General features: G+C 41.4%; 1 protein-coding gene across 2 annotated transcripts; it reads left to right on the top strand.

Annotated features, from left to right (window-relative positions):
• The first annotated feature begins 3,701 nt into the window (after positions 1 to 3,701).
• Positions 3,702 to 12,632, top strand: LOC140994661 (transcriptional repressor CTCF-like). Of its 2 annotated transcripts, none has more exons than XM_073464397.1 (13): positions 3,702 to 3,865; positions 5,839 to 6,102; positions 6,222 to 6,404; positions 6,520 to 6,889; positions 7,023 to 7,193; positions 7,473 to 7,606; positions 7,713 to 7,833; positions 7,930 to 8,079; positions 8,274 to 8,434; positions 8,526 to 8,708; positions 9,218 to 9,356; positions 11,042 to 11,212; positions 11,351 to 12,632. In XM_073464397.1, exons 2-13 carry the CDS (start codon positions 5,860 to 5,862, stop codon positions 11,602 to 11,604), a joined length of 2,280 nt encoding a protein of 759 aa, XP_073320498.1. In that variant the 5' UTR covers positions 3,702 to 3,865; positions 5,839 to 5,859; the 3' UTR covers positions 11,605 to 12,632. The 2 variants fall into 2 exon arrangements, with proteins under 2 accessions (XP_073320498.1, XP_073320499.1); XM_073464398.1 differs by lacking the exon at positions 3,702 to 3,865 and adding an exon at positions 3,923 to 3,941 and having other exon boundaries at positions 11,351 to 12,421.
• The last annotated feature ends 3,628 nt before the right edge of the window (positions 12,633 to 16,260 follow it).

Raw genomic sequence — 16,260 nt, 5'->3', positions numbered from 1 at the left:
ATATCTACATATCTATTGATTTAAATGTATATATATATATATATGTATATATATATATATAAACTCTACTCACACTCACCTTGTTTCTGGCATTAGTACTCCCTGCTGCTGATCCAGACAGCAAAATGAGGGACTGGGATTTCCCCTCTCTGAGAGCTCGGCGGGGAGGCACCGCTTCGCCCCTCAGCGGTGGAGCACCAGAAACAGGTGTCTCCTGAGCAGCTGACTCTCCAGTAACAGCGCTGGGATTCTCTTTTGCTTTCTCCTTTTCATTTTCCTTGTCGTGCTCCTTCACTCGGTCCTTGTCTTTATCTTTCTCTGCTCTGGCGACCTCCCTGAGCGGGCGGATGAAATCAGCGATGGAGGCCTTTTTGGGACGCCCCTCTTGGCTTGTTTCTGATTTCAGACCTCGTCTCTTTTTGAGAGTAAAGAAATCGCCAAGCTTCCTCCTGAGTGTTTTCGTCGGGGGTGGACAAGGGACGGAGCTGGCAGGAGCCACTTCGTGAACTGTGATAGATTCCTCATCTTGCTTTTTCCTATATAAAGGATCATATACCAGATCAATCCTGTGTGCATTCGGGTCTGTAGTAGAAGTTTATTAAAGCAGTATTGTTAGGATCTAGATCAGCTGAGTGGCAGCTGGTGATACTCACAGTGTATCAGTAGGCAGCACTCTCTTAGTGAAGAACTCTTCAACTCCTTCATCCACCCTCCCCATGAACTCAAGGACTTCATTTTCACTCTCAATTATCGTCTCCTAATGACCACACACATATACAGAAAACACATTTCACACCAAAGATCAAACAAACGGATACTGAAGCGTAACTTGCATCACGTGAAACTTTACATTACATAAGCCTCACCTCTGAAAAACCCACACACTCTGGCACAAGTGTTTCTTCTGCCTCTATAGGTGTATTTTGGTTTGAATCTCTCATCCAGTCATGCTACAAACCAGCCTCCTGGGAGTCAGTTGCTCAGTAACGTACAATGGGGGGGCGTCACTGGGTTTTACATGCGGAATGAGGGCAGGATAACTCATTTTGCCAATGTAGGTAATCTGATATCGAAAATTGCAGTTATACAGCGTTGCATCATCCTGATCATATTAACATCTGTGCACACAAGTAGCAATAAAAGCCAGGAGGTTGACTGCAGAACACAAATTTAGCAGAAGTCAACGTTACATGATATCCTATCAGGGGAATTGCTTGGATTTTGTCTCCCTGGCCACTGGCTCCGAGGGAGTGACTATATGTCTACAGCCTAATAGCTCTGTGACAACATGATCAGCTCAGTGGAAAATGGAGATGATCACACACACTCTTTTCATACAATCCTATGGAAAAATAAGAACCATACTATAGCAGCTTTTTTTCGGAGAGAGTACAAGAAGACGTTCAGTCAAACACCAAGTGTGGGTTCTTCAAACAGCCGGTGACCGGTACAATGGGACTGCCTTAATCAAGCAGGGACCAGGCATCTTTCACAGCACTCCCCCTCCGTCCTTCCCTTCCCCCTGCCTCTCCCCTCTGTACCCTATTACATCTCTGCCTCCCTTCCATTTTCTCTCCTCACACACACACACACACACACCACCTTTCCCTCACACTCCATTTTTACAAAACCTCTCTGATCCTCCTTCACAGTACCTGCGGTCTGCTGGGACGGTAGTTCAGTTTTTGTCGGTGAGGTCTCGGTCTGCTCTGGGTGTAGTGCCTGAGCGCTGGTCCGCCCAATGGCAGCTCCATTGGGGAGACACGGCACGCTGTTGCTGTGGAGCTCTGTTGCTGAGGCACCGTTGCTAAGAGCACGAGCACCAGCAGTATGTAATGCCTCCACTGAGGGGGGCGGGGCCAGGCTGGCTAGACTGACAGATCTGACAACAGAACCTCGCCTTTCTCTGCCCCCTCCCCTCTGAGAGGAAAACCATGAGAAAAAGATGGTGATAAAATAAGAAGAGGCAGAGAGAGAGGGAGGAATAAAGTGACCGCACTCGGATTTGTTTCATCCATGCATCCTAGTCCATGACAAGTGCAAATATATGAATATACTGCCATGGAAAGAGCTGAAATGAACAAAATGTTCTATTGGTTATGTAACAAATTAATAATTTATTTTATATGCGGAAAAGATGCTCTGAAATGCTTAAGTGACAGGCTGATCTGGTGTAAAATTACACACACTTGCATGCTTCTAAATTTCAAAGTGAGATGTCTCACCACTATTAGAGGAAACTGTCTATAATAGTCCAAATAGGATTGTTACAGACCTTGAAAAAGAACTGAGACTTGTTCATAAACCATGAAATAAGGCACAGGCACACACCCACAAGCACCAATTTGTTTGTAATTTTAATTATACAACAAATTCCCCTGGGAGTATGTGTGGCAAGTTTTATGAAAACTGTGTTGCCTAATTTAAATATCAAATAATAAAACCAAGAAAATTAATTTCTGGTTTGAAACTTGATTTAAATGCATCGTTCACACTGGCTTCATTGGCATAGGTTAGAAAATGCTTCATATTATTCAACACTGATTTATGACTATAACAGTTTGATTAAATGTCCAAACATGCAGTTTTGCATTATGGATCGTGTTTGTTTTCTGTATGATTCTGAAAGTACATATTTCAGGGACCGTTTCCACTCTGAGCGGTTCATAACAAGCCATAAATAACTTGTTTTCCACTTATGAAGCCATGTCAGGTTTTCCACATGGAACAATATGACATCAGCTATTTTAGTGCAAAGGTGTAGGTGTAATAGACCAACAAGGTTACTGTAATGTAGAAACACAGTGAAGTATTACTCTGAATTTTGTTATAGACCAATAAAATAGAAGAAGATTAAATGAAATTTTAAAACCAGGTGAGATTAAAATTTCAGCAAATAAGCCGTTTCACTTGGGAAACTCATGCTAAGATTTCATTAGAGGGGGCAAACAGGGGCTTGGTGTACATACAACATGGTCAGCCAGACTTGAACTGAGGACATTGTGGCTCATGGTCAGGGTTTGGTAAACTCCTAAACCACAGTGTTTCAGTTTTGCTCTTAAGTGTTGCATATTCCTAATCTGACATGCTGAACCATGCTACCAAACAGCACATCTGGGGCCAGGAAGTACCATCGAAAAGCTGTAAGGAGGCTAGGCCCAGCATCTAAATTTTCCATCCTCGCAGTTTTATCTGATCATGGTGGTAATATCAGGATTTTGGACAATATTGGCTTTCATTTATAAACTGCTGGTTGTCAACCGTATATCATTAATGCAAGTCACTTTCTGGATGTAAAAACGTCACCTTCTATCTACACTGACACAACTCTACATGAAAACCCTTGAGAATGATGTGCAATCACGACCATCTGTGTGCTGTGAGGCCCGCCCTACACGTACAACATTCATACTGCCCTCTTGTGACGGATTTTATGAACTGCTTTAATTCTGGAAATTCTTGCAACCTCGATTTAACAGTGACTCGAAGCTGTTGGAGGTCTATATTTCCCTCTTGAGCGAAAATAACCTGTACTCCTCCTCAGAAAACCGATCAGAAACCTCTCATATCTGCTGATCGCCCTGACAGTGTCACCGGACGCCACGCCCACGCCTTAATTCAAATCTGGCGCCCATCACCCACAGCCACAGCTCGACCACGCCCCTTTACTCCCTCGGGCGCTGTGTTCGCGCAGCCGCGTTAGCTCTTGAGGGCCGCCATTTTGTGTTAGGCCCACTCTTCCAAAGCGGGAGAAAATTATTAGTCCGGCGCTCAGCACGCACGGACGGCCACAGCGGGATCGAAGGGAGCGATCACAGACGCCGAGCTTCGACGTGAATATAACGAGGAAAAGAAGCAGCCGGGAGTAAGTGAAGACGTTGCTTTGCCTCCAAACACGGAAACGTTTTTGTAGGAGCCGTCGTCGGCCTCTAGGTGTCACGGTAGGGCTTACCGGCCAGGCGGCTGGCGGGGGGTGTTTGTCTCCCTCTATCGTTGTCCAAAATGCACTAAATCCGTATATAAACTGCAACTCCCGGTCTCAGTTGAGCGATTTGGTTGTTTTTGGCTAATATTTTTGGTTATTTGCAGAGGGATGGTTGTATTTATGAGTGTTTCTGTTTTAAGTTAGTTCAGGCCTGACGTCCATCTTATCGTGCCCTTTGTTTCCTGTTTTCAGACGTACTCGCGCCTCTCGAGTTAACAAACCAACTAACACGAGTTGACGCTTCAGTAGTTTGTAGCGTTTCAGCAATATATTACTTTAAGACCGATAGACTGTAAATTAATAATGAAATGTTACGAAGTAAGGTGCTCTTAAAACAAGCGAGCGAGTAACTGAATCGTTGATTGATTGATCGACTGATTGTGATTTCTATAAATGACAAACGGGCAGCTCATCAATGTTTAATCACCACAGACCAGCACAGGAAGGAGTAAATGACGACTTTTTAAGAGTTTACCTCACTTTTGGACGAGATAGTGGTACTATGCGTCATAAACTCCTCGCAACACACTGTTCACTTTTACACTAAGCTCGAGGTACTGCTTTATCTGACTCGTACTCAACTATACCCTTATTCTATCAGGTGTGTGTGTATGTGTGTAGTTATTTTTTATATATATATAAACCTAGAAGTCACTGGTTATCAGGGTGGCCTTCATTGTATTCAGCCAGACTTGGTGCATAGTGTAACAGAGATTAAGGCTGACCATGATAGAGAGACGGTCTCCATATGCCTCCTAAAATACAAGTTTTAACCAGTTTTCTATCACTGCAGCTACCTGTTTTGAATTCCCACATATGGAGACGGGTAAATTACAGATTTGACCTTGTTGTTGCATTGTTTGGTCTTGTGTTTAAAATAGAGCATACTGATTGCCAGGAATTCAGAGAGGATAGTTGATTAAGTCAATACATGCAAAACTAATGATTGGCCTTTTTAATGGTCGATTACAGGGTCAGGTCATTAAAATGACAAAAAACACACATGCCCCCAACTGAGCTTTTGAGATATCTTCTGCTGATACTACTACACCACACCTATCGAGAGCCAAAGTCCCATTCTTTTCAGTTTCACTCATTTCAGAAAAACTATGTACGGTGGTTGTTGGTGAAAGATGTGCTGATTTTTTAAAAGCCCCTTTGAATTGTGCCATGAATTGCACACGTTTGTCAATCAGAAAGACATACCTCACCAACATGGCAGTCACCAGGCACAGGCAAAGTTTTCTAAAAAAGATGAAACTCACACAATTCTGGTCATATTGGCAGCTGCAGTTATGCACAAGGAGACTTGGTGAGTTATGTGAGCTCGCAAATATGTGGGCCAACTCAACAGGGTGGTTATGGGTTTCAGCGAGTAATAATTGAACCAACACCACTTCCGTGACTGTTGGGTGTGTTGTCGTTCTACTTATGCACACTCATTTTTTGCTTGATTTAGTTGTATTACAAACTGCGACTTTCTCAAGTTGAAAAATCTTTTAATTTGACGGACACTGGTCAATCACAAAGCTAATGTGTTTACAATGACACTACTAGCTAAAGCTCAGTGAATATTAAGAGTGATTAGAAATAATTTAAGTCTAGTTGAGCTGAGCAAATATGTCCTGCCAAGTATTTTTGAAACAGTGGATACAGTTTTTATAAGTAAACATTAAATAAGTTAGTACAAGTATATTCAAATACACACATTTCCCTGGCCACATGAAATCTTAATGTTTTATTATACCAACAACATAATTTCACTTTGCTATGTATTTCTGTTTTTAAAACCACGTGAATACTCATTCATGGAGGTCTTTCTCAGAATTTTAATAAATGTCTTCTTTATTAAGGGTGTTCGTTGGCCTATCACCATGGAGGGTGAGGTTGTTACCATGGAAACCACCCAGGCTGATGGAAAGGCCTTACCAGAAGGTGGAGAGACCTTGATGCAAGGGGCAGCCATAGCTCAACAGGGGGGGGTGGCTGGTAACATGGAGATGATGGTGATGGATGCTCTTGATCCGACTCTGCTGCAAATGAAGACGGAGGTGTTGGAGGGCGGCGGCACTGTTACTGTTACTGGTGGAGACGATGGTCAGATCATCACACTCCAGGTTTGTATAGAACACAGGTTAAGCCTTTGTTGGATTATCAATAATTTTACTTCTTATGAAGTAGTTTTATAATTTTATCAAATTGAAGTTTTTTGTTTGTTTGTTTGTTTTCAATCTAGGTGGTGAATATGGAGGAGCAGGCTGGAGCTGCATTAGGTCTTGGTCAGCTTCAGCTGGTGCAGGTACCTGTCACAACAGCAACTGTAGAAGGGCTCCAGGCCACCTATGTTGATGCATCAGCAGTGAACAAAGATGCAGAGCCGGTTATCTGTCACACTCTTCCCTTGCCTGAGGGTTTCCAGGTGAGAAACAACTCTGGGCTGCTGTTAAACAAGATCAGGTTTTCTAGTTGTGTCATCAACTTGGCATACTGAAAATAGCCTGGTCATATTAAGATGAAATGTAATGTTTTTTTAGGTGGTAAAAGTCGGGGCTAATGGTGAAGTTGAGACTGTAGAGCAGGAGGAGCTCCAGGCAGCCCATGAAGAGCTTCAAGGAACAATGGCAGAAGAGGAGGGAGAAGAGGCAGCAGAAATTGAGACAGCTTTGCCGCAGCAAGAAGAAGCAGAATGGTCCAAGGACCCAGATTACCAGCCCATCAACACCATCCGTAAAGGAAAGAAAGGAAAAAAGAGCCGCCTGCGGTATGGGGAGGGCAATCGTGACATGGATGTCTCTGTGTACGACTTCGAAGAAGAGCAGCAGGAGGGGCTGCTGTCGGAAGTGAATGCTGAGAAGGTTGTAGGCAACATGAAGCCACCAAAGCCCACCAAGATCAAGAAAAAAGGTTCGACACTGATTCTTTAACATGACGCATTTTAGATTGTACTTTGGCTATGTGAGGTTCCGCTTTACGATCCAAAAGTGGTGTATACTTGTTTTGCTTTTAATGAACCATGATCTCCCATTTGTGTGTCTAGGTGTAAAGAAGACTTTCCAGTGTGAGTTGTGTAGCTACACCTGCCCAAGGCGCTCCAACCTGGACCGACACATGAAGAGCCACACAGACGAGAGACCACATAAATGTCACTTGTGTGGACGGGCTTTTCGGACAGTGACACTGCTGAGAAACCACCTCAACACACACACAGGTAATGCAAAAACTTTTTTTACTTGATTGAAAACATTAGAATAGTTCAAATAAATTAGTGAGCGAAGAATTGAATCTAAAGAATTGAACTGGCTTCCTTTTTACTTGACTTTTGTTATTCATTAATTTAGCACAATTCTGTCACGACATGGCTTATTTTTCATCCATGATTTGATTGCTTTTGCTTCATGTTACTTGGAGACAAAGCAGGCATAGAATATTTTTATAGCTAAACCATGGTGAGTGTTTCTCATTCTCACACTGTGCTCCATTTGTTTAGGCACTCGGCCACACAAATGTACGGATTGTGACATGGCGTTTGTGACCAGTGGTGAGTTGGTGCGTCATCGTCGCTACAAACACACACATGAGAAGCCCTTCAAGTGCTCTATGTGTGACTATTGCAGTGTGGAGGCAAGTAATCACAAGTTGATCTGTGTTCGATATCAACTAATCTTTAATTCTTCTCTCTATACCCCTGGGTAGACTCCTATTTGAATGTTTCTGTCTCCTCTTCCAGGTCAGCAAGCTGAAAAGGCACATCCGCTCTCACACAGGAGAGCGACCCTTCCAGTGCAGTTTGTGCAGCTATGCTAGCAGGGACACTTACAAGCTGAAGAGACACATGAGGACACATTCAGGTAACATACTTGCACCATCTACTGGCTAAAAGATTCAGTTTACCTCAGTTTGAGAAGAGTTACCTCAGTTACTAATTTCTCTCCTCTCTGTTGCAGGTGAGAAGCCATACGAGTGCTACATCTGCCATGCCCGTTTCACACAGAGTGGCACCATGAAGATGCATATTCTGCAGAAACACACAGAGAATGTGGCCAAGTTCCACTGCCCACACTGTGATACTGTCATCGCACGCAAGAGTGACCTTGGTTAGTTATTTGTCGTCATTTTTACTTAAAACTATGTGACATTAAAATGATCAGATGTGGTTTTCGGAATGCCTGTTTTTATGTGGGTTTTACTAAATTGGACATCTTAAGGACAGTTGTTTGTCTTTAACCATACAACAGACCAGAGTAACATTTGTCTAACAAATTTTCATGTCTTTCTGGTCCTGTTCCAGGTGTTCACTTGCGGAAGCAACACTCATTCATTGAGACAGGAAAGAAATGTCGTTACTGTGATGCTGTTTTTCATGAGCGATACGCTCTCATCCAACACCAGAAGACCCACAAGAATGAGAAACGTTTCAAGTGTGAACAGTGTGACTACTGCTGCAGACAGGTGTGTCAAGTGGACCATGAAACACCTATTTATTGCTAATATTTTCTTTCCTCATACTTGCTTACTAAATTACTATTTTTGTCTGACCTAGGAACGCCACATGATAATGCACAAGCGTACACATACTGGAGAGAAGCCGTTCGCCTGCAGCCAGTGTGAGAAAACATTCCGGCAGAAGCAGCTTCTGGACATGCACTTCAAGCGCTACCATGATCCCAACTTTATCCCCACTGCCTTCGTCTGCAACAAGTGCAGCAAGACCTTCACCCGCAGGGTAGGAATGAGCTCTGTTTCGTATAATGATTTTTAAAGTATAAAACAACCTGGCTACAGCACTGTTGCTCAGCCTTGGTTCCAGTTTTGCCCGGTGGCCGCATATGCATATGTATTGCAAAACTGTTAACAGAACACCCCTCACTGCCAAATGAGGTTGATTATGAATTTTTGATTCATGAAGATTTTATATTTGTAAAACTTCCCTCAACCTAAGGACAGGGATTTAAATCATCTGTGATATCATCACAGTGAAAAGTCTATATAAGCTGAGTAGGAACTTGCATGTGGGACCAGCACGGGAGACTCTACTGCGTGTATTCAGTATTTCCATAGTTCTACATACGCCTGGAAGTAGAAACTCTTTTTGCCTATGCACTTTGAGAAATTCTTATCGGACTGAGTAGGTGCTTTCTTTGGGGTTCAGTATCCAAATCTTATTTGGCACAGATGCTTTTTTTTTTTAACAGCATGTCACTGAGTGATAATGGTTATGTATGTGCTCCACAGAACACTATGCTGCGTCATTCTGAGAACTGCAACGGTGAGATTGTTGAAGAAGAAAATGGAACCCCCACACCCAAAAAGGGTCGCCGGGGCAGGAAGAGGAAGATGCAGACTAGGAGGGATGATGATGATGACGACACAGGTACTGTATATGTGTGCTTTTGTAGCTGCTCCTCAGTCTGAAGCTAGAATACGCAATGTCATTTGTTCAAAATGGGTCAGAGGAGCCTATTTATCATTGAACCTACCGGTAAAAAGCTGTTAAGTTAAAGCAACTTAGTTTTATTTTAGCAGTGTTTCCCATTAATTGACGAGACTCTGGCGTGCCGCCATAGTCTAATTTACTGCGCCATGGTCTTGTATTGATCCAAAAATGTTTTTCACCTCTCATAATAGCCAAAGTGTCTCTCACTCCCAGTCAGTCCACTGCCCCGCCCCCTTCTGTACACGTACATGCGCTCTCTCTCCCGGTCACATGTACATGCGCGTGCACACACAGATGCTCCTGTCCGAGGCCTGCAAATTACGCTGCCTCCCCCTCATATCAAAGCTGTTTTTACAACTTCAGTGAGGTGGACCTAGTTATATCTTCTGGCCATGGAAAGAAAAAAACATAAGAAAGACTTACAGGAATAGCTGTCAGGTAAACTTGTGGTTTCTAAGAGTAACATTAAGTTGATGTGTTAGCTTGTAGTCAATCTCTCTCCAGTCTGTTTGTCTGTTTTGTTAACCTAGCCAGACAGTATATAGCCTATAGTCCTCAGTTTACCAGCCACTTCCAGCACTGTTCTGTGACGCTGTGCCTGAAAAACATGAGACTGAAATACAACTCATGTTGTCACGTTCACATGCACGCGCATGAAATGACCGTGGCGTTTTCCAGCAGCAACCTGAACCACACAGACTGGACAATATATAGTTAAGATGGCACTCTCAGGCACTGATAATTTTATAACAAGGCAATCTTATCTGGTCTCTCAGTGAACGTTTAGTTACAAGTCAGAACTAATAGGCTACAAGATTAAAAGCAATGGATTGATATTGACTATAGTCTGTAGGCTTGTATTAACATGGTATAGCCAGTGTAGTAGAGTAAATTGTGAGGACTGGGCTAATCACCAGGCAGCAGAGCCAAAGCTCAGTGTTATATTTGATTATATTCTACCTTTTTTTATATTTTCCATAATTTCTCAATCATGGTCATGTTATTTATGAGATCGCCTCTTAATTTTTCTGTCAAAATGCACCAGATTGCCTTTAATGTTTTAAAATTTGCAAAATTTTCTTCCGGGGGAGCAGGGCCGCATACCTCGCTAGAGGGTCCGAGGTCCACCCCCCCATAGTCTTACGAAATCCTGTGGGAAACACTGTTTAGTTTCTCAAGATATACTCACACATGCACTGCTACCCCGCTCTTTAACGGACATTACCCAGACAAGCTGTATGTGTGAATGCAAATGTCCAAATCAGGGATACTGGACTTTACCCTGCCAGCTCCCTGGTATAAAGTCTGTGTTATGTCAGACTTAGCCCATGTGTGAATAGAACAAGTCATTGTCTGGAGAATTCACAGCGAAACCGCATGCTTATGACGTTGTACGGCATGAAGCTGCTTCGTACGCTTTCTACTCTTTGCCTGATATTTTGGATACATCCAAATACATGTAGTATAGATATACCACTTAGTTAAATGTCAATAATCTTCATGTATAAATATGTCATATATTGCACATATTGCAGTGGTGGTCATTATATTGAGTAAACTTTGTCAGTAAATACCCTCAAAATGTAATTGGTATCTGCTTGTTGTCTTTACTCCACATGTAGAGGCTGAGGCTGAACTGGAGGAGGAGGAGGAGGAGGAGGAGGAGGATGAAGAAGAGCTGTCAAGTGGGATCGAAGTGGAACAGGCCCCACCAGTTGTCCCTATCCCAGCCCCTGTGGAGCCACCAGTCAAGAGGAAACGTGGACGCCCCCCAAAGAGCAAACCAGCAGACAGTAAGCGTCTGACTACATTACTTTTGCTGATGGACTGTTAAAATTATCACAATCTGATATCTTAAATCATTTTAACAAAGTGAAAAGCATTTTTTACATCTTTTAGTACCAGAATCTGACCTGCAACTCTCTTAACAGTGGCTGCTATTATCCGTGTGGAGGACGAGGCCACTGGAGAGGTGGATGACATCATTGTGAAGAAGGAGGTTGGAGCCGAAGATGACCAGGAAGATGGCAACGACGAGACCGTGGAGGAGGTGGTGGTCGGTGGAGGGAAGTCGACCATTCAGATGGAGGAGTTGTCCCAGGAAGAGGGCACAGCACAGCTGTCTGAGGCCCCACCTAATGGAGACCTGACCCCTGAGATGATCCTCAGCATGATGGACCGGTGATCGATGTGAGGGTCGACCCTGTAAACACACGCATCACATCTTAATTTTTGGAATTTAGGATGACAAACACTTCCTAAACAGAAACAAACATCACTGTTGTAATTTAAGATTTGCTTTTTAATCGTGTATTGATAAAAGACTTGGATGAGTGAAAAAGATTTTTAATAAGGATTTGCCTACCAAAAAATGCATATTTCAGAACATTAGAGTTTGGGGTGGCCGTAATTGACAGCAGTATCCTTTGCCTTCTCATTATTGTCTTAACTTGTTATCCACCTGTGTGTAATCAGTAAGGGATCTTGCTTTACTGCATTTTGACAAGAATTCTTATCACTTTTGAATATCCTCATTGAAGAGCTCAATGTACCTCTCAGTTTGGACAGAAAACTGCTGCAGCATCATCAGAAATGTCCTAATATTGCAGAAACAAAGAGGCAACTCTTGAGGGATTTACTGCCTTAATTACAGCCACCTCAACATAAGAAAAAATATTTTTCTTTTTTTTTCTTTTTCTGTGGTTTAGTAAATCCCTTTTTAATCTAGTTTTTAAGAGCTTAAATAGACTGCTTATCTTATGCTCCTTTCTTGCTACTGTAACATCCCTAGATAATGCATATGTACTAAACATTGTCACAGATAATTTCAAGGAAATAATGTTGTTTTGCTCCTTTGTGTAGCCATTCCACTTTGGGTTGATGTTTTCCTTTTTGTACCATTGGCAATGCAATGCTACGTAGCTGCTTGAATGATATTTTAATAACTGTGGCAGATGAGACCGGATGTATGACTGTACAACCAATAAAAAAGTAGACATTGAGATTGATGTTTAGGTTTCTGCAGCTGTAATGATTTTTATCATGGATATTTAAAATCAAGAGACAACACATGTTAGTGGTACAGTTACAGCAAAAAATGGCTTGAATCATTGTTTTATCAGAATTGGCTGGGTAACACCCGAGTGTTGACACAGAAATGTCCGTGTATTTTGCTTGCAAATATATTTTATTAAATGGACAACTTGATATTAAGATCATCACTCATCTGTATGTCTAAATAACAAATTAACTGAAAATACAATGCAAGGCTTGTGCACCATTTTACTGGATGTCTTGACCAGTCTATTGTTCACACTGGTATTGTTCAAATATGTCCTTTTTTTTTTTAATGACATTTTCATTTTTAGCCATTTATTTTAAAATAGCTTTAACTGGGATACAATCAACCATCTGCCTCCAGTGATGCACTTTTTGCATTTGCAGAAGGTTGTATTACTTCACTTGGACGCCAAATGAAATGGGTTTCTCTCTGTAAATGGGATCATGACTCAGTTTAAGCTTTCATAAGAAAAAAGCTCAGCAGTTGGCTAATACTTGTGCTTTGTTGTAATTTATCAATCATCTCCAATTAGACTGATACAAATCGGAAATGGCATGACTCTGAAACACTGGCCAACTTCTTTGCATGTGAGATATTGCATGAATGCACATCATGTGAGAAGAGCATGTTGAAGCCAATTAAAAATGACTTCACTTTCTCATGAGATTTCCTATTGACAATGCTGCCACCAACAAAATCATTCAAGTGCTACAATGTGCTCAACGGTCAAAAAGAAGGATTTTCTGCCTGAAATCATTCTGGAATTTAGGAGATCTCTAAAACAAGATATCAAAATCTTAGATCCCATTGGATTAGCTGTCAGACAGCAGCTTCACACTTGCAGCCTGTTACTGGCTTTGGATGATACACTTAACAAGGTATCGGTATTACTGAAACTAAGCCAGAGAACCTGTTACATTAAAGGAGCACTTTGCAGTTTTGGAGAAAAAAAATTCAGTCTCAGAAGTGTAATATTTTCAAAATCAGTTAGGTAATAATACAAACTCAGTAATATACTTTTTTCCCCCATAACTGAACAAACAAGCTGTTCTTAGAGGAAAATGCGGTCCCCAGAACACTGTCTGAAGCTAGAAAGATGGCAGGGTCCACCAAATATAAACAAATCTCTACTAGCTAAAAGGTGCACCATGTAGTTTTGGGGAAGAAATTTTAATCAGAAGAGAAATGACTCTGCCCAAACAAACTCTTTGTTTTCATGACTGAATAAACGAACTGACCTTAAAGGACAACACAATTTCATACTGTTTTACTTTGTTTATATGTGGCGGACCCTGCCACCTTTCTAGCTCCAAACAGTGTTCTGGGGACCTCATTTTCCTCTGAGAACAGCTTGTTTACTCAGTTATGAAAAAGATTTATATTTCTGATTGTGTGTTATTACCTCATTAATATTGCAAATATTACAATTCTGAGTTTTAAGGTCTCCAAAACTACATAGTGCCCCTTTAACTAGTTTCTAAAATATGTAATTCAATTTAATGTGATGATGACAAACATGTCATGAGGATAAAATATTTAACATATCCAAATGTTCTCTTCATAGTTTCCTTAACAAAAACCTTCCTCAACAGGCATTAATCCTCTGTGAAGAAGTTACCTCCATGTCTTTTGTTTATCCTGACGACACAGAAACTCTGAGTCCTGGTGGTTTCTGAGGTTGGGGAACCTCCTCGTCATGTGATGGTTGAGCAAGTCGCTGTAACTTTAGCTGAAGCTAGTTATTGTTTTAGCTAACAGCTAGCTAACACGAACAATGAGCAAGACTTTGGCTTGCTTCCAAACTTTTTAACCATCGTTAACATCACGTAATGAATGATAGTGGCAGGAGATCTTTGGTGGGTTAACAGTGTAATACTGAGACCGTGTTTAAGCCCTCGGTAGTCTTATTTAAGACATCTCCCTCCAGCTCTTCTGTCTTCCAGTTAACTTTACCCTCCATCTAGTTAAAGTATAGTTTGTATGAACGCAGTTTAGCTTTAACCGGAAGGGGGCAGATATTTAACCAGTTAATTTGGATGATTAATAGCGGCACTCTTGGTTTGCCAGCTGCAGCGTCCTGTTTTGTCGGAAATCTGGAGGAAAAAGCGCCACATGCTTTCCTTTATCGCCGCCCCCTCCCCGGCTTGGTCAAATTTGGACAAACGGCCCCTACGCCGTCGCTGCACCTGATAGATTTATCTGCTAAACGTGAACCTACACGTTTTACTTGGCCACCCATGGGTGACTCCGGGAGAAGTTGGTACTTCTTCTCCTTCCTGTCCTTCGGAAACATCATGTCTGTTTTTTTCCGATGGATTCACCGTGGCGTCGCCAGCGAAGCACAAGCAGCAACGGAGAAAACAGTGACAGACTGAGAGACATCCTTGTTGCCACAGCAACTAGCCGAAGCTCGATTTCCGGTTGGAGGAGCGACATTTCACAATAAGTTTACACGAAGGTGTAATATAGTCCAAGCTGTTCTCGTGTACACAATAATTACTGGCTTCAAACATACGCCACTCAATATTAGTTAGGGATATTAGAATATTTTAGTGTTTCACTCGATTGTTTATTCTGTGACATATCTGGATTTTTAATTTTGTGAATACATTTGATCCCCAAAAATAATGCCACACATTTCATTCCTCTTGTATTGCATATCCATGCACGTGCATATATAAACCCATATCCCAATATCCCTAACTACGGAAGCTGTAAAGGGCCATGCATTCATACATTTTATTTCCTCCGTTTTCCCGTGATAACGAGTTAATTTCATTTGTTTTCTCAAGATCTCGAGTTATTATCTCGAAATAACAACTGCCGTTTTCCCGAGATAACAAGATAATTTTCCTTTAGGGCTTCCGTACCTAACTAATTTTGAGAAGTGTATAAGATAGTTTGGTCAAAGGTTTCAAACGAACAAGTTCAGTGACTCTGTCCAAGCAAAGCTGTTCTGAATATACAGTATTAGGCAAAGCTTGTATGAGTTTTGATATCTGGTATCCAGTGCAAAATGTTAAAGGGTTCACAACAGAAAATGTCATCTGTCATCAAGCTTATATGGTCTGTATGTATAACATGGGTTGTTGCTGCATGTGATCCATCAGAAGATGTATTTGTGGATGTATTGTCCACAAGAAGTTGTGGAAAATTTATCGGAATTTAAGTCAGGAAATTCACGCTGTCCCAAACATGAACAACTTTTATTTCCCGTTTTATGATTATATGGAAAATTGTCAGAAAATTTGTTGGTTAAATGTGGAAAAATGGTTTAAACAAAGTAGAAATAAACAAATTGTCACCTCATTACGATTACATTACGAAATTATGCACATATACCAAAGTAATTGTCTACAGATTTATAGCTTTGATGGAGGTGTGCAGTAAGTGTGTAGCTGTTCACAATATGGTGTGGCTACAGATAGAGGGAAATAATTTAAGTACAAATGTATTTCCATTTTATTTTGAACCATTATAACAAACCAACAGGTGGATCTTATCCTATCTATAACTAGTATCCTTACTCAATATAATTTCTATTCATGATTGTTGAAAATGCTGTTTTCAGTCAGTGTTATTTGATACCGTTGACGATGTTTATCCCTCTTCGCTTTTGCCTCTTAAACTTATTTCACTTAATTTAACATAATTTACAATCATTATTGCCATACTGTTCCTACGGTTTTGTATCAAAGTTTTCCCAAATCCAAATTGAGGGTAGAGGGTGTTGTATTTAGACAAAATATCAAACTCTCAGATAAATACTTATTATTTAAC

The sequence above is a fragment of the Pagrus major genome, chromosome 4, assembly GCF_040436345.1.
Source record: "Pagrus major chromosome 4, Pma_NU_1.0".
Classification (NCBI taxonomy): domain Eukaryota; kingdom Metazoa; phylum Chordata; class Actinopteri; order Spariformes; family Sparidae; genus Pagrus; species Pagrus major.
The sequence above is the reverse complement of the archived record's forward strand: the minus strand, read 5'-3'. Positions and strand labels throughout refer to the sequence as shown.

What these genes read in the sequence shown, in the direction of transcription:
- LOC140994661 (XM_073464397.1), top strand. Translation starts at nt 5,860, where the DNA reads ATGGAGGGTGAGGTTGTTACCATGGAAACCACCCAGGCTGATGGAAAG. An exon ending in GTCAGATCATCACACTCCAG is followed by an intron (nt 6,103 to 6,221) that starts GTTTGTATAGAA and finishes TTTTCAATCTAG; the next exon opens with GTGGTGAATATGGAGGAGCA. An exon ending in CACCAAGATCAAGAAAAAAG is followed by an intron (nt 6,890 to 7,022) that starts GTTCGACACTGA and finishes TTGTGTGTCTAG; the next exon opens with GTGTAAAGAAGACTTTCCAG.